General features: G+C 47.0%; 1 protein-coding gene across 2 annotated transcripts in view; it reads left to right on the top strand.

The window, feature by feature from the left end:
* Positions 1–17,500, top strand: part of Prxl2a (peroxiredoxin like 2A) — a 21,682-nt gene that overhangs the window by 2,754 nt on the left and 1,428 nt on the right. Inside the window, exons 2-5 of one of the 2 annotated variants that reach the window (XM_008849824.2) lie at positions 8,308–8,470; positions 10,236–10,327; positions 14,397–14,537; positions 15,209–15,373. In XM_008849824.2, the coding sequence (XP_008848046.1) occupies positions 8,326–8,470; positions 10,236–10,327; positions 14,397–14,537; positions 15,209–15,373 (543 nt within the window). In that variant the 5' untranslated portion in view covers positions 8,308–8,325. Of the gene's footprint in view, positions 1–8,290; positions 8,471–10,235; positions 10,328–14,396; positions 14,538–15,208; positions 15,374–17,500 lie in introns of both variants that reach the window. The other variant, XM_008849823.2, reaches the window with a different exon arrangement.

The raw sequence follows: 17,500 nt of genomic DNA, 5'->3' as shown, positions 1-17,500 counted from the left end.
TGTTTTTTTGAGGTAGGGTCTTGTTATCTAATCCAGGTGGGTCTCAAACTCATGGCAATCCTCCTGCCTTAACCTCCTAAGTGCTAGGGCTTTTTAAAGATATGTGCCACTGGAGCTGGAGGGATGGCTCAGCAGTTAAGAGCACTGGCTGCTCTTGCAGAGGACCCGAGTTTGGTTCCTAGCACCCACATGGTGGCTACCAATCATCTGTAACTCCAGTTCTAGGGGATCTGACCTCTTCTGACTTCTGCAGGCATTGCATAACATGGGTGAACTTTCATATATGCAGACAATACACTCATACACATAAAATAAATAATAAATAAATGATAAAATATTTATTTTTATAAAGGCATGTGCCATTACTAGACCTGGCTAAAAAACAGTGCTGTTTAGAAGATTCTAAGGTACTGAGGAATAAGATGGCTTCTTGGGGCCACAGTGGGGCTTAGAATTTGGGTTCTGAAGCCCAGTGTCTTTTGTATGTTTGTCCTTGCCTTCCTGTCCACATTTATTTAACTTAAAAGACCATGTGTTTTGAGCCCAGGCAGGAGACTGCACATCAAGGAGAGAATATCCAGATCATCTGAGGGGGTTCTGTGTCACCCAGGATCACTTCTCAGAGGAAAGGACTCTCCCAATCTGCACATCCCTACCCTTGGTTGTGCCTCAGTTTCCCAGTAGCTGATTGTGTTGCCTTGTTTTGCTCTGAGGGTCCATTCACAGTTCTGACTTTAGTGTCCGAGGGGAAGGCTACGCTAGAGCTCGGTAGTAACCCCAGTGAGCAGAGTTGAGAGTTGAAGAATGTGGTAAGTGCCAGCTCATGCGAGTGGCCAGTCCTGCAAATGGGTGTGAAGGCACCTTCTGTTGCTCATTGCACTGTCACATTGCTAAGCTGGCATTTTCAAGCATCTGGAATTAACATTGTCTTGTTACTGTGGGTAGGAAAAGCTCAGACCAGCTTCTCAGCTGAGAATGGGCAATGTGATCCTTAAAAAAACATTTGGCATTGCTTTATAAGCTGCTTGCCAATAACTGAGCCTGGGAGACATTGGGGTGCTGTCCAGACACTAGGCTGCGTTCTGGAGGAGTCTTGCTCTCAGCTTGCTTAAGGCCAAAGATCAGGTTTCAACACCTGTAAGGGCCCAACTTTCCCGATCCCCATGGTCCATGCTGTTGCATCTTTCGGGCCTGGCTGGTTGTGTGGAACCTTGAGTATCGAATGCAGGAGAAGCAGTCATGGACTGGAAGTTGGGAGATTCAGACCTGAGTCTCATATAGCCATGGACACACTTCTCACCCCTGTGACCTTGGACTAGCTAGCTTCTCTGGGACTTAGTTTCTTCATTTGCTCAGTAAAGCAGGTGCTGAAGTAGAGTCTTGGTGGGTGGGGAGGAGGGGGATGGAGGAGAACAGAGGCTGGTGAAGCATCTTTCAAGTCTGTTTACAGAGGGCCCGAGGCAAGAAGGCCCATGTGCCTCGTCCCCGCCCCCCCCCCCATCACTTTCCTTTCTTTATTCCTCTGGGTCTGCTTCAGGCCAGCTTCTTCTGAGGAGGGAAGATGCCCTGGGTGAGGCAGGGCTGGGCAGTGTTCCCTTGATGTTTAGAATTTCTTGCTGTCTCTACTTGTTTCTGACTTCAGTTAACCCACCCAGTGCTGATGCTTTGTTTTATTAAGACTTTTTATCAGTTCCTGCCCAGAGGCAGCTCTTTGAACAGGCAGAAGTTATGCCAAAGAAGGAGAAAGTGAGAATTGCTCACCTGGCAGGAGAGCCAAAGAGCGTTGCTAGGCACCCCATGGCTTTTCCTATAGCTGCAGCCATGGGGTACTCCATGTCAGAGTCAGAGCTTGGACAACCTCATAGAATGACTAGTCCCTTGCTCTGTTATTCAGTGAGGATCCCGAGGATCAGCTTATGCCAGGTCACCTTGCCGGTGAGCTGGGACCCAGTGCAGGGTCAGCTAAGCCCCAAGCTTGAGCATTGTCTCTGATGTCAAGCTAGCAGTCTCCAGATGACCTTTGATACTGATCTGGAATTGGGTGGCTACAGCTTAGTTCTACTTCCTGCACTGTGAAGCTTCAAGTATAAAATTCATTAGACATTCAGTGTCTGCAAAATGATAGGATCCACATTAAGTGCTACGGAGGTAGGAATGAATTCCCCTGTCCTCAGATTGCACTACTACATTGTGAAGACAGACAGATGACTTAAATACATGAGGTCCATTTTGACAGTATGCAAAGGTGTGTGTTGGGCACTGTAATCAGACTGCAATCAGTTGGCAGGGCTTTCAGGAAAGGGTTTTGGGAGAAAATGTTGTTTATATCAGGTCTTACAAATAGGTAGGCATTTACTTAGTTGGCATGGGTGGGGAGAAATTCTGGTAAAGAAAACAATGAACAGTAAATAATGTAGTCTTGCATGTGGAGTGGTTTGATGAGAGTTAGTGACCAGGGATGGTGGGTTGAAACTAAGCTGTGGAGGCCCTGCCAGATCTGGTGAGAAGTTCATTGTAATGAAATCAAGGGTAGGGTGTATTAAGATCACTCTGGCTGTCCCCTGGAGAGTAAAGTGTACAGAACCAAAGTAGACCTCAGCCAGGTTCATTAAGTTCTGTCGCTGTTGAAATAGGCTACATTCAAAGTAATGGGGATCTGGGCTTGATCAGTGAGGTCAGAAGAGGTTTGGGAGTGGGGTTTGAGAGATGTCTCAGCAATTAAGAGCACTCAATAGTAGTTCTTTCAAAGGACCTGGGTTCTGTTTTCAGCACCTATAGGGCAGCTAATAACCATCCATAATTCCAGTTCCAGGGAATCCAACCTCCCTCTTCTGGCCTCCGAAGGCATTGTACATACGGTGCACTCAAATACATGCAGGCAAGCCAGATGTGGTGGTGCACGCCTTCAGTCCCAGCACTTGGGAGACAGAGGCAGGCAGATCTCTGTGAGTTCAAGGTCAGCCTGGTCTACATAATGAGTTCCAGGCCAGCCGGGGCTACAGGAAGACCCTGTCCCTAAAAGAACCCCCCCTCAAAAAAAAAAAAAAGAAACAGGTAAGCAAAACATTCATACATATAAACTGAAAGTAAAAACCAATTAAAAATAAAGAAGAGGTTGGATAACAGACACATTGTATTTGATGGGCAGAATTATGCCTGGTTAGGTGTAGGCAGTGAGGGTCAAAGAAGAGAAAACTGACTGTAGGTTTCTGGCTTGAGCAGTTGACTGGACACTTATGTTATCCTCTGAACTGGGAAACTCCGGAAGAGAAGTTACAATCAGTGGGGTGGAGGTCGGTTTTGACACAGCGCAACAGATACATACAATGCCCCCACCTGGAAACCTTAAGTGAGAACCAGGAATGGGGACTTAGAAGGCAGTATGGAGTGTTGGAAGTAGGCAAGGTCACCTGGGAAGGGTGGGGTGGGGGGTTGAGAGAAGCCACTTCAGTGGCAGAAGAAAGGGAGGTGATGACTGTATAGCAGGAAAAATCCTTGGTGGTCCAGATGACTTCCTGGGTGTGGAATGAGAAATGAGTAAGAGAGCAAGTTGTACAAGGAACCACTTTGAAAGGGACTTGCCCCTTTGATCCCGTGAGGTGGCATGTGGACTGTGTTAAGGGCCCCTGCTTAGTGTGCACCCATGGTGGAGGGGAGACTGCTGGCTTGAGAAATGTTACAGTCTGCATGACTGCAAATGACTCAAAACTTTGCTCAACTCTTTGAAGGGCTAGAGGGGCCTTGGCAGCTTGCCACTTTGATATTTTCTGAAGATTAAGCATTGGCAGTTGAGGAAGCCCCAGGGTTTCTATGTAGCCTGGTCCTGCCTGTGGAGTGGCTGAGCTTAGGGGCCTAGGCAAGACTCCAGAGCCCCACCTCCAACCCTCCCCTGTGCCTGCTCACCCTGCCTGCACACCATGTGGGTCAGAATCTTTTGTGAGCAGAAGCAGAGGTGTGGATGCTGCAGATGGTGAGTGCTGTTCCCAGGTTTGACCTGCTTGAGGATGAGGGCAGGGGAGGCACCTGGTATAAGGAAGAGATGGGCTCCCAGCTGGATGGAGCATGAATGGGCAGGTGGGCCATGGTGGGGTTGGTGAAGAACAAGATGGCAGGGCTCCAAAGTGGGATGTTTGTCTTGGAGTCAGAGAATGTCTCTGGAGCCTTAGGGGTCTTGGCACCCCCTCTTTTTGGAGTTGAGAAGACAGGCCTAGGGAAGGATGGCAGCATTTTGGTTTAGGGAATCCAGCTGGGTCCCCTCCAGCTACCCCCAGCTCTCCCCGAGACCAGAGCTGCCACTCTGAGCCATTACAGTTGTTGTTGTTTGTAGTCTTATCCAGCTTCACCTTCTGGGAAAAGAGGATCAGATAAGGCCCCCAGTGGGCAAGTGAGTAGTGTAGCTATCAGGTTGGGGCTGGCTCTTCTCTAAACAACCTTGCTATTCTCTTTCAGAGAGACTGGCCCTCACCTTAATGAAAGGGACACAGGGGAGGAAAGAGAAGGGACAGCTGGTGTATAGTAAATTTCCTTTAAGCAGATATGGTAGGACTATATTTGATAACACAATAGACTGTGTGTTTTTAGTTCTCCTGAAGATAAAGGGGATCACGTCCTTGACCTCCACAAGCTCACTTCTGTGGTTGTGAGGCAATGCCAAGTAGGCCAACAGAAAGGCTGTTAGTTTTGAAGTCCTGTTGCTGTTTAGTCTGGGTGGCAGCACTGGCACCTGCTGACTGTGTGACAGCAGAGAACTTACTGACTGCTACAAACAGGAGATCCTCTGCTTCACAAGAGAGTTATGGGAATGAATTTAAGACACCTCTGTCAAGTGATACTTAGGAAATTCAGGGTTACTAGCCTCCTTGGTTTTCTGGTCAGTGATCTTGGAGGCCCATATGGAAAAGCACTGTTCTATGTAGACATCTCTACCCATCGTTCTGTGGGGATGGGAGTAACTAATTCAAGAATCAGGGTCTGCTCAGGCTGCACAGCAAGTTGAAGTGGTATAGGCTCCAAGACACACTAGAAGAGGGTTTGCTTTGATTGCTAGGAGCTAGGTATTCCTGGGCATCAGTTTTCACTGTTTATCACTGGCAGAAGAGCTGCTTGCTAGGCCTCCTGGGAGAAACATGTTCACAGAGAAGCCTACTTCTCACCAGTACTGCTGATAAAGCTCTAACAACTTCGTTCTGCACAGCTTGGGATGAGGCCACCTCTCCTGACAAGTGACTCTGCTCCCTTTTCCAGGATCACAGCTGGGGGGGGGGCGGGTGTTGGGAGTAAGGGTTAGGGTGGAAAATAGCACTCCCCAGGTGGTTTTGAAGCCCAGCTCTTGCATCCCAACCCTTGAACCTGAGGTAGCTAAATAGAAGCCTTTTAGGGTATGTGAATTTAAGTTCTCTGGGTGCCTTCAGCACCAAGTCAAATCTTGCAGGAGAGAGTTGAGTTAGGTGTTTACTCCTACCCTGGGCTTGTCTCCATTATCTAAGCACACAGAATCAGGCTGAATCTTAGAGAGGTAACTGAATGAATGAGATCCCAGGATGGCCCAAAAGCCAAATGGGGACTGTGGGGGTTGTCAGGAGGCTAGCTGTTACAAGAGTGAGCTGCTCCTAGATTTTCCATCCAGAGGCCCCAGTCAGTCTTCCTTGCTAGGCCCAATCATTCCTGGCCCAGCCAAACTTTCACAGTGTGACCTGTGTCCTACATCAATTCCAAAGTGAATGAATTCTTCCTCACACTTCTGTGGCTGCCCAGATTGGCTCCCTTCCCTGTGTCGCCATAATGCAAATATTCTTACTTTGCCAAGTTGCCTAACCCTTTGCTTACTTTTCAGTTACTTGTGAACCAAGCTATTGTCTCCTTAAGGACTGTGTGTTAGATTACCTACTCCCAACTTACTATTTAGTCAACAGGTCATTGTAAGTAGATGCATGAAATAAACATTCAGTCTAGTTGAGTTGAATTCCCTTGTACTCACAAATGAGCTAAGTGCCAGCCATTGGGTGGTAAGGAAATGAAGCCTGGTTGCCTCTAAGAGCATAGTAGGAGTGTGTTGGAAGGATTTGAAGTCCCTGGACTTCCTGAATGCACTGCTGGGTGGTGCCAAGAGTCCATTTGTAGGGTAGATATAAAAAGCCTGTGCACACTCAAGCAGAAATGTTTACACATCTGTGAGCAGACTACAACGCTCAGGGGCTCCTGAATCATGCATACTTGACTGATATCCAGAGCTGTTTCAGAAGTGTACAAAGGTACTGACATTCTTCTAGGCTGTATGGACTCTCCTGTTTATAGCAGGTGGCTGAAAGTTGTGATTTCCCTCCAAATTGTTCTATGAGTTATAATCATTAATAGTAACTTTGCCACATGAAAGAATTGGAAGCAGGCCTGTGGAAAGTTCTTTCCCACCGAGCCCAAGAACTTGGTTGTGCATATGTCATCTACATCACTCAACTGCATTGAATTCATTTCAACACCCATTTGTGGTGAGCCCATGACTGTTATCATGCGTAGTGTGGGTCTAAGAAAACCTTCCCTTCAAGTTGGAATTGCTCACACCAGGGATACATTTGCAAGCCCCACTCCCCAAAACACCTGCACTGGTCTCCTCTTCTTTTCCCTCTTTCCAAGTATTATCAGTGCCAAGTTCTTCTTTTTTTAAACGTCATGTGTATTTGGTCACCCCTTGCCTGGAGGTTGTCTTGTGATTATGTTATTTTCAGGGTACTGGGTGTTGAATCTAGGACCTGATACATGCTAGGCAAGTGCTCTACCACTGAGCTATATCCCCAGCCCTCTTTACTTTTTGACAATGACTCAAAAAGGTGCCTTGCTCAGGATGACCATGGACTTGGAATCCTCTTGCCTCATCTTCCTAAGCAGCTAAGATCATAGATCTCTGCTAGGGGACCTGCTCTCGTTTCATCACTCAAATCTGAACTTTCTAGACTGGTTTTAGTGCTAGCCTGGTCTAACTTTTCCTTCCTAAAGTTGCCATCACTGGTCAGTTCCTCCCACCTCATAGCCCCCTTTTTCTGCAGTAATACAGGTTTCCCAACCTTTGCTTGATCTTTGGAGACTTCTGCAAGGGAATCCTACAGGGGAGACTTAGGAGTTTACTCCTACCCCAGGCTTGTCTCCAGTGATCTGAACATACAGAATCAAGCTGGATCATAGGGAGGCACCAGAATGAATAAGATCCTAGGATGGCATGAGAGTCAAATGAAGGTACAGCTGCTGTAGGAGAAGGCGAGCTGGATGGGGTCCCTACTGTTGTTACAGGGGTGAACTACCTCTGGATTTCCTACCCAGAGGCCCAAGGATTCCCAGCTGGAGGGAGCTTTATTAGTGAGGTGACCAGGCTCTAGCTGGGAACAAGACTGGGTTCAGACAGGACCTGTTTGGAAGTTCATTTCAATTACAGCGTCCCTACAGACACCTTTGACCCAGCCTCCTCTGAATCAGACACCATAGTGCTTTGGTCCTTCTGTCCAGATTCAGTCCCCATTTATTCAGCAGACATCAATGCCGTTCTGTTTATGGGAGGAAAATCTCCTTTTAGATGCTGGTGTTTAACTAGTGTGGTAGGCGTCGAAGAGTGTTTGTTTTCTCGTCAGCTGTGGTTTAATGTATTGCTACTGTTGAAATTGTTTTTTGTTTTGTTTTTAACAGGAGTCTATTTCATTTCTATAATGAGTAAAAAGCTATTCTCAGCTGGGAGAAATTGACTGAGATTGCCTGTCTCCCCTGAGTGAGGCCCTTAGTGACGCCCTGCTGGGGCTTTGATGAATAGAATGCAGTCCTTGTTTCTGGGGGATTCTTAAACTAAGAGGAAGACAGATTGGGTAACAAAACAAGTATCTTGTGATCACAGGTGAGAAAGCTATTACCATTCAGGGAGGTGATAGCTAGGCCACTTACATTGGTGAGGAGAGGGATATGTGTGTCCTGTAGTTCCCCATCATCCCCCCACACCCCCCCCCCGTGCTTAACGGCAGGTGGCACAGAGTGGCAGAGCTCTAAGAGAAGCCTCTAGAAAACCATCGATTTCCTCTCATCACTCTCGACTTTCTAGTGAGCTCCTTGGGGCACAAACCTGGTGTGCCTGCTTTCTCCAAGCTCTAACAGAGCTCAGGCAGGCAGCTGAGCAGCTCTGACTAATCTTGCCTCTACCACTGCAGGCGGTCCTCCCCCCGCCCTCTGGCTGGCTGCTCAGCAGAACCTTGGGCAGGAGGTCAGATTCCAGCTGTCCTGTGGGAACAGTAACCTTTTCCTTCCTCTCAATCTCCAGACATGTCTTTCCTCCAGGACCCAAGTTTCTTCACCATGGGTATGTGGTCCATTGGTGCTGGAGCCCTAGGGGCCGCTGCCCTGGCCCTGCTTCTGGCCAACACAGACGTATTTCTGTCCAAGCCCCAGAAAGCAGCACTGGAGTATCTGGAGGATATAGACCTGAAAACACTGGAGAAAGGTAAGCATGGGCTGCCAGATTCAGTACTTTTCCAAGGTGTTAGGATGCACGTGTAACTGATCTTTTTTCCCCTCCTGAAATTGCTCCATTTTCTTGAAATAACATTAGGCAAACTCTAATAACAATTTTTAAATTACCAATAGTTGTATTACCCTAACACAGTCATTTTTATTTTGGTATATTCCTTTCCATGTATACATATTGTTATAGAGATGTGGTCCTGGCATTCATTTCTGTTAATCTTTTTCTTATCAAAATCATTTTCATTATTATTGACTTTGTCATGATAAATTGCTCCATGATATTTAGTAATATTATATTATCACTTAATGAACTAGCCTTTCCCAAGGCTGTTCTAAGGAATTTTGGGGGATTGTCTAAATAAATAAATAAATAAATAAATAAATAAATAAATAAATAAATAAAAACAGGTGTCCCTGAGTTAAATTAGTCTGAATAACACTGTTTATCCAATTCTGTGTTCCTGATGCGCAGCACAGGGCCAGGTGCAGAGTCAGGATTTGCATATTGAAATGAGGGGCCAGTAGAGCTGCTGATGCTGTATGGGTAGCCCTGTCTGTGATAATCTGCAGCACTCTGGAAGCTCCTCAAGGCTGTACTTTAGAACACACCCACTTGTGTGTCCTCCCCTCTGGCCTGCCTGGAGTCCATATTAGACAGCTGTGACCCTCACATGGTTGTGATAGCTCTACCCCTTGCTATGTGCACTCCACACAGAGCTGAGGTGTAGAGTGCCCATCTGTGGTGGGAGTTTCTTGGTAAATAGCAGGGGCTCACTGAGTGAGTGGTCCCCAGGCTTGTATCCCAGAGGAAGCCATCATCATAGGCTTAGTAGGTGAGGACAGTGCTCAAGGAAGGCAGGAATGTGGTCATGCAGATTTGTGATAGGTCACATGGTAAGGTGCAGAGAGAGACCTGCCAAGCTTTGTTCAGTCCAGAGCTTAAGAATAGTATTGTAACCATGACCTCTCTCTTCCTCTTCTTTTTTCATTCACAGTGTATCCCATAGTACATGGTGGGATACACTGGGGGAAACTAAAATAATAAAGGTTCATACACACTGAGCCGTCACTGACTCTCCCAAACCTTTCCTTGCTGAACATTGTCCACCCTGTTCTACTCATAGTATTACATTAGATATTTAAGATAATTTTTAAATTGTTTATTTACTTCCTTTGAATATGCTTTTTTGTTTGGTTTTGTTTTTGAGACAGGGTCTTCCTGTGGTTCTAGTTGCCTGGAACTCGCTATGTAGACCGGGCTGCCTCAATCTCACAGAGATCTGCCTGCCTCTGCCTCCTGAGTGCTGGGGTTAAAGTTATGCACCACCATGCCCAGTTTGAATATGCTTTTAAGAGTACTTTTTTTTTTTGACAAAATACAAGGTTTAGTTTGGGCTCTATCAGATTATTACAGTGTCGGACAATGCCAGCCATAAATGGAGTTGCTAGTTTGCTAGAAATTGTTGCAATTTGGAATATTCATGTTGAAAGTAGATTCTTGTCGGGGAGGGGCCTTTGGAGTATTTGGTAAGGTCCTTAGGCCTTGTTAGCTTTCCTGGGTGAGAGGGGTCTTCCCTGTCCATGTTTGCCTTCTCCCAGGTGTGGAGTGCTTATCCTGGTTCCTTCCTAGGCTTGGTTCTGACCTTGGCTTGGCTCAGTGTAGTGCAGGAGCATCCTAGGGATTGGAGAAGGATTGGGCTGGCCTACAAGGAGAGAGTAACTTTCCATTTCTTCTCCCTTAGAACCAAGGACTTTCAAAGCAAAAGAGCTATGGGAAAAGAATGGGGCTGTGGTTATGGCTGTGCGGAGGCCGGGCTGCTTCCTCTGTCGAGCGGTGAGTGCCTTTAAGTATTTTGGAAGAAAAGGATCTCAATGGGTGGGGCCTGGAGTGTTTCTAGCCAGGACCAAAGGCCTGTGGGTATGCTTGGGCCTTCTGTCAGCTCTGGCCACTCTCTGCTATTTGCTCTGTTTATTTGTTTTGATATAGGTCCTGTTTCTAACAACTCCCCATCTCCTAGTGGGGTTAGTAACACACTTGACTTCTGTACCTCTTTGCCCAGCGTTGTAGCAGTCATGTTCAATATTACCATCCTATTTAATCCAGAGTGGCAACAGGGGCCAGTTCTGGGTTCCAACTGCTCAGCTGGAGAGCTGTGGATGCATCACGATCAGCTCCTGTCTGGTGAAGCTGCGGCCCTCGGGAAAGCTCCTCAAGGCCGTACTTTAGCCATTCTGCCCATGTGCCTCCCCTGGGGACCTACTGGAGCCCATTTCCACTCTCTAAATTACAGCAGCTCTACCACCCCTCTGTGTGCTCTCACAGCATGTAGTTCAGCAGGGCCTAAGTCATAACGATAGTATGGGTGCATTTGCATGCTGGAGGAGAGTTGGGGCTCACAGGCTGGTTCCAGGTTGACCCCTCAACGTGAAGTCATTCCAGTAATGGAGAACACACATGAGTGGTTGACAAGAGCTGCGACCGTTGAGTCACAAAATGATAGTGTGACAAGGAACTTTGCTTTAGCCTGGGTCCAGTCTTGTCATGCTGTAGATATATAAACAGAGGGCCAGAATTGTTCTGCCCAGGTGATAGCAGAAGCCCCAGGTTCAGAGATCACTGCTCTGCCTGGGAGAAAATGGACTGGCGTTCTCCCTTGAGTCCACTTGGCTTCTTAAGGAACAGATGTAGCTCTAACAGGATTATCACCTTCAGTCCTCTAGCTACTTGGCCTAGCCCTGATAGTTACTCGTTACTCCTGTGCGTGTGTGTGTGTGTGTGTGTGTGTGTGTGTGTGTGTGTTGAGTTGCTGAGTGCACGTGACATCTTGTAATACCTTATCTTCAAGGCACTTTTTTTTGAAAGATAGGGGTCAGGTAGCCTAGGCTGGCCTCTAATATACTTTGTAGGCTTGAACTTCATATCTCCCATCTCCACCTCCTGAGTGCTGGGATTATAGTCATGTACCACCATGTCCAGTTTTATGTGATGCTGGGGATTGAACCCAGGGCTTCATATATGCCAGGCAAGCATACTACCAAATGAGCTCCATGCCCAACCTGCGCAGGACACTTCTGTGCATGCTGTCTTACTGACTTCTCAGGATTCTCTTAGCAATACACCCTTGTTGTTAGCAATACTATTCTCATTTTACGGAGGAGACAGTGGTGTAGAAGTTGCAACAAAACCAAACTGCCTGTGGGTATTTACATTTTTTTATTGCTGCTGGAACAAAGTGCCACCAATTCAGTGACTTTAACAGCATATTATTGCACAGAGTTGGAGGTCAGAATTCCCCAAGGACTCTGCTTGCATTCCCCATGGAAGCTATAGTGGGAAATCCATTTCTCTACCTTGTGTGGCTTCTGGAAGCCACACTAGTGTTCTTTAGCTTGTGACTTCTCCCTCTGTTTTTAAAGTCAGTAATTGCTGGTCAAGTCCTTGTCACACTGCATCCCTATGATAATGACTTTCTGCCTCCCTCTTCCATGTTTAAGACCCTGTGGATGACATTGGACCCACCCAGATAACACTAGATCTTCTTACTTTAAGGTCAGGTGGTAGGCAGGCTAAATTTCATCTTCATCTCAGTTTCCCCTGGCCATGTAACAACATAGGGTAGGTCTCAGGCATTCAGACTTGGTCATCTTTCTGGATTCATTATTGTCTCTATCATTGGATGCGGAGTTTAAACCGAGGCTTTTGATTCCAAATCAGTGAGGCCTCCAGACACCAGCAGGGAAGGTGTTTTGACTTGATCTGTTGAAACCAATGAAACTGAGAGGGTTCCAAGAGCAACAGCCCTTGCTAATTGCAGTCTGTTCTCCTGTGTGCCGCTTAGCATTTTGTGGAAACTTACAGTGTCCAGAACAGTGGGTGGATGGCAGTCTGAGTAACTTAAGAGAAGCCTGAGCAAGAGTAATATGACTCAGTCTCCTCCCAATGGCTTTGCACAGTGACATACGCAGAGGAAAGATGCCAGGAAAAACTTCATTTTCGCCAGGTGGTCTTGGACCACATCAGATACTGGAGTTCTTTCTGTCTGTCCTATGGCAAAATTTTCCATGCACTGGCACTCTTCGTTAATGTAGTATAGTCAATTACCTAACTTCCTTTTCTTTTACTTTTTATTTATTTATATTTGTATGAGTGTTTTGCTTGCATGTATGTATGTAAGTGCACACATGTCATGCAATGCCCGTGGAGGCCAGAAGGGGGCGTCAGATCTCCTGGAACTGGAGTTACAGATGGTAGTTAGCCTCCATGTGGGTGCTGGGAACCGAACCCAGGTCCTCTGCAAGAGCAGTCCATGCTCTTAACTGCTGAGCCATCTCTCCAGCCCCACTTTTTTTTTTTCCTTGTTCTAGAAAATAAATATAGTTGGCATCAGGTAGTAGTGTGTAGTAGTGTGTTTGTATCAGAAGTAAGCAGGCTGCATATAAAAGAACTTCTTGATGGGGTTGGAGAAATGGCTCAGCAGTTAAGGGCACCAGCTGCTCTTGTGGAGGATGCGGGTTCGATTCCCAGCACCCACATGGTGGCTAATAACTGTCTATAACTCCAGTTCCAGGGGAATCCGATGCCCTCTTATGACCTCCTCAGGCATTGCATGACATGGGTAAACTTACGTGCATGCAAGCAATACAGTCATACACATAAAATAAAAATAATAAATAACATTTTTTAAAACAAGAACTTCTTGGGACTGGCGAGATGGCTCAGCAGTTAAGAGCACTTGGCTGCTTTTTCAGAGGACCCAGGTTTGATTCCCAGCACCCACATGGTGGCTAAAACCATCTGTAACTCCAGTTCCAGGGAGTCTGACACCCACTTCTTGTCTCCATGGGCTCTGTGTGACATGGGTGCAGTTATATACATGCAGACAATAAATTCATACACATAAAAAGAAATAAATCAAAAGAAACTTTTAAAGAACTTCTTGCTGATTCTTTCAACCTAACTCTAATGTGAAAAGGGAAGTTGTTCTTTAAGATGAAACTTTGCCATCATTCACGTGGTATTGTTTATTTGTTCAGAACATGGCTGTGAGGATCGAAGATGTCTGTGCTGCTCAGCTCAGCCGCATTCTGCTGTTGTCCATCTTCAAATCTTTCCATCAGGTGTTAAGTGCCATCTGCATATCCAGCCGCATTCTAGGCACTGAGGTATCCAGGAGATGGATGTAGTTTCTGACTGTGAGACATGCTTGGGAATCCAAGTGGCAGTGCTCAGAGATAGCAGGAAGACTTAGCACAAAAAAGCCACAAGCAAAAGATGGAAAGCTTCCGTGAGAACTAGGGCTTCATTCCAGGCCAGACAAGCCCAAGAGATCTTTCTAGAACAAGGATACCTTGTGAGGTTGGCCATTGAGATAGGAGAGCAGTGCCCTGGCTGAGAGTGTCAGGCATGTTTGGGAGCAGCCTCAGTTATGGCAGCTCCCTGGGCCTGCATCTCTTTCCCACTGCGAGAAGACAAGAAACCTGGATTGAAGAAGCTCCTTGGGAGGCTAGAGGGATGGCTCAGCAATTAAGAGCACTGGCTGCTCTTGCAGATGACCTGGGTTCAGTTCCCAGGACCCACATGGCAGCTAGCAACCATCAGTATCTCTAGTTCCAGGGGATCTTATTCTGTTCTCTGAAAGCATTGTAAAACACAGGTGCACTCACATATATGCAGGCAGAACACTCATACACATAAAGTAAATTAATTAAAAAAAATTTTTTTTAAAAAGAAGCCCAGTGTCTACCTGGGACAGGCACATGCTGTGCTGTGCAGGCCTGACTTGTTTCTGGTGTTTCGTCACCTCTGTTCTTCCACTCTGTGCTGGCCATGTTCTGGGCCCCCGTGGGTTTTTGACTGTAGCTCTCCATAAGTTTATTCCTCTGAACCTTCCTGTCTTTCACAGGAGGCAGCAGACCTGTCTTCCTTGAAGCCCAAGTTGGACGAACTGGGGGTCCCTCTTTATGCCGTGGTGAAGGAGCAGGTTGGGACAGAAGTAAAGGACTTCCAGCCTTATTTCAAAGGGGAAATCTTCCTGGATGAAAAGGTGTGCTGCTGGGAGTTGGGCTGGGGGGCAGGCTGGTGGAGACGGCCTTGGTTGGGAGAGTTCACTGACCCAAGATGGGTCTGGCCTGGAGCTGAAGGTTGGCCTTCCCTTCAGCTTCCCTCAAATTACAGGGTTCCCTAGCTCTCTGGGCATAGCACAGGCAGACCCCTGAAAGCTATCTCGTTATTAGTAAACCTTCCCTGCATTGTGACCCAGGAAGGTGGGAAACAGCTAAAATCCCCATTCCTTAGCACAAACGTTTGTACTGCTGGAGATGTAAGGGCAGTGAGAAGAGTCATTTCCCTAGGGTTGGCCAGCCTTGAGGCCAGAAGGCAACCCCAGTGGTAAAGCACTTGCCTCACATGAGCAAGGTGCTGGGTTCAGTCTCTACATTGCAAAAATAAAACAAATGTAAAGTTCTTCCTCCCTCCCTCCCTCCCTCCTTCTCTCCTTTTTCTTCTTCTCCTTCTCCTCCTCCTTCTTCTTTTTTCTAAAGAAGTCAGACCTGACTTCTGTTTCCCCAGGCAGTTGAGTATGACCCTGAGTAGGGTAATGTATATTGGTTTGGAGAGAGGACATGAGTGTCAGCTCTGGGGCTTTGGCTTTGGCTTCCTTCCCTAGGGGAAGAAAGATATACAGACTGCTCACATGGGGTCTTCCTTGCTCCACAGAAAAGGTTCTATGGTCCACAGAGGCGGAAGATGATGTTCATGGGCTTAATCCGACTGGGTGTGTGGTACAACTCCTTCCGAGCCTGGAATGGCGGCTTCTCTGGAAACTTGGAAGGTGAAGGCTTCATCCTCGGGGGAGTTTATGTGATAGGAGCAGGAAAGCAGGTAAGATCTCAGTGTGTACCATGGGCCTGGGGGTGTATGAGCTCCAGGCCTCAGTCAGGGGTTGGAGTTGGGGGTCAATGTCCATATTTAGAGCCTCCCAGCCTTCCTCCCAGTTTGTAATCAGTTGTCACTGATCACACATCTTCTGTTGGTGGCATCACTTTACAGTCGTGCCATGAGATTGCCTGTTCATGCTGTCAGCAGTGAGCTTGAGACAGATCAGCTGAGCAGCTGTACCAATGAGCTTGGTCCAATGTGACCCTGCAGAGACCTGAGCCCAGATTTTATAACTTCAAATTGTGTTTTCTGTGCTCAACAAGATAGACTATTTTTATTCTGTTTATTCAGTTGGCATATTCCCAGGCTATGAAGGATGGATGATGGCGGAAAGTAAAGAGGGAAGAAGGGCTAAAAGCAGGCTTGATGAGAAGTGGCAAGGAGGAACAGGGGGACCACGCTCTTCCTGTGGGGATCCTGGTGACAGAGAACAGACTTCTCTGTGGACAGGCTGTGGGAGTCCTGGCTGTGAGGACCCAGAGTCAGTGTGGGAACCCTGAGGAAGGTGTGGAAAAGAGACGAGGTGTCTGTGGACTCAGGAAGCAAGTGGGTGTTCCACATTGGTCCTTGGGGCTTGCCGTGGATGTATAGCAGGGATGGGTCACAGAAAGAGGATCTGGAGACCACTGCCCTGACTTGTAGCCTTGGACATGGCATGTACATATGTAGGAAGTGATTCTTTCTGTAGAAAAAGAGCTTCAGTCTGCATTTCTGGATCTCACAACCAATGCAGGAGAAATGAGAATGGGGAATAGAAATCTCTGAACGTTAAGCTTTATCTCTTCTGTTTTATCCCTTGGTAATTGTGTGTTTGTATTAGAGTTTAACATTGTACTGTGTCCCATTTGATGTAATTCCGTTTGCTGGTTTTCTGGAAAATGTATCAAAATGTCTAAGTGGCAATGGTTGCCGAGTTGTTGCCTGGTTCTTCCAGGGGCCCGTATATACGGGATGTTATGTCTTTCTTACAACCAATTTGGGATGCTGGGTTTCTCATTCCCATCCACATGTAAAGAGATAGGCCTAGAGCTAAATATATCAGCCAAAGACACAGCTAGTAAGCAGCTCAACAGAAGTCAATCACAGGAGTTCTAAGAGGCCCTGGCTCACTATGCCTCTACCGAGAGTATCTTCAAAAGTCATTCCCAGTGACTCTATCCAGATGCCCCTAAAAGACTGCCTCTCCCCTCCCCATTCTGGCCCTGTGGGATTCCCTCATCCCTCCCACCCCTGACTTCTGTGGTGGCCTCTAGGGAAGGGTTTGGCCCACCTGCCAGCCTTTTCTTGCCTGGTGATGACTCACCTGGTACTCATGGCTTGGCTGGCACATTCCTGGTGTTGCTGGGTGTGGTGTTTATTGGAGCATCTGGCAAGGTGGAAGGTGACCTGGGCTGGCTGAGCATCAGGACTCCCTTGAGTTCTTTTTTGGAGTATCTGTAGCTCCATTATGCCAGGTGCCCACCACTAACTGCAAACTCTTAAAAATAATAATCTGTGAAGCAGAGTTGCTTTAAAGAAAGGCATATGTGCTCTAGGAAACGTAAAAGAGCAGAACAGTGGAAGGTGGGTGGAGTCTTCCTGTCGGGGCGGGGGTGTGTGTGTGGCTTTTTCATACACAGTGTACCATGGCCATTTCCCCAAGCCCCTACGTGTTCCTTCTCATCATTTCCACCGTCTGCGTTTTTGCTTTATTGAACAAGTAAATGCAGTTTCCTCATTCACTTTCCAATAAACAGTAGTGGACTTTTAAATTATTTATTTATTACTGTGTGTGTGCAGGCATGTGTGTGATACAGTGTGTGTGCAGAGTCAGAGGACAACTCTTGGGAGTAGTTTCCTCCCTTCACTTTGAAAGATAGTCTCAGATCATCGGGCCTGCATGCGAGTGCCTTGCTGTCTTAACAGCCTAACTTTTTTTTTTTTTTGAGATAGGGTCTCCCTGTAATCCCAGCTCGCCTGGAACTCTATGTAGACCAGGTTGACCTCAGTCTCACAGAGATCTGTCTTTCCCTCCCAAGTGCTGGGTAAAGGTGTGTGCCACCACACCTGGCCCTAAGTCTTTTTATTGAA

Source organism: Nannospalax galili, unplaced genomic scaffold (genome assembly GCF_000622305.1).
Source record: "Nannospalax galili isolate Female #2095 unplaced genomic scaffold, S.galili_v1.0 scaffold83, whole genome shotgun sequence".
NCBI lineage: Eukaryota > Metazoa > Chordata > Mammalia > Rodentia > Spalacidae > Nannospalax > Nannospalax galili.
Note: the sequence above shows the minus strand (reverse complement) of the source record. Positions and strands in the feature narration are given on the sequence as shown.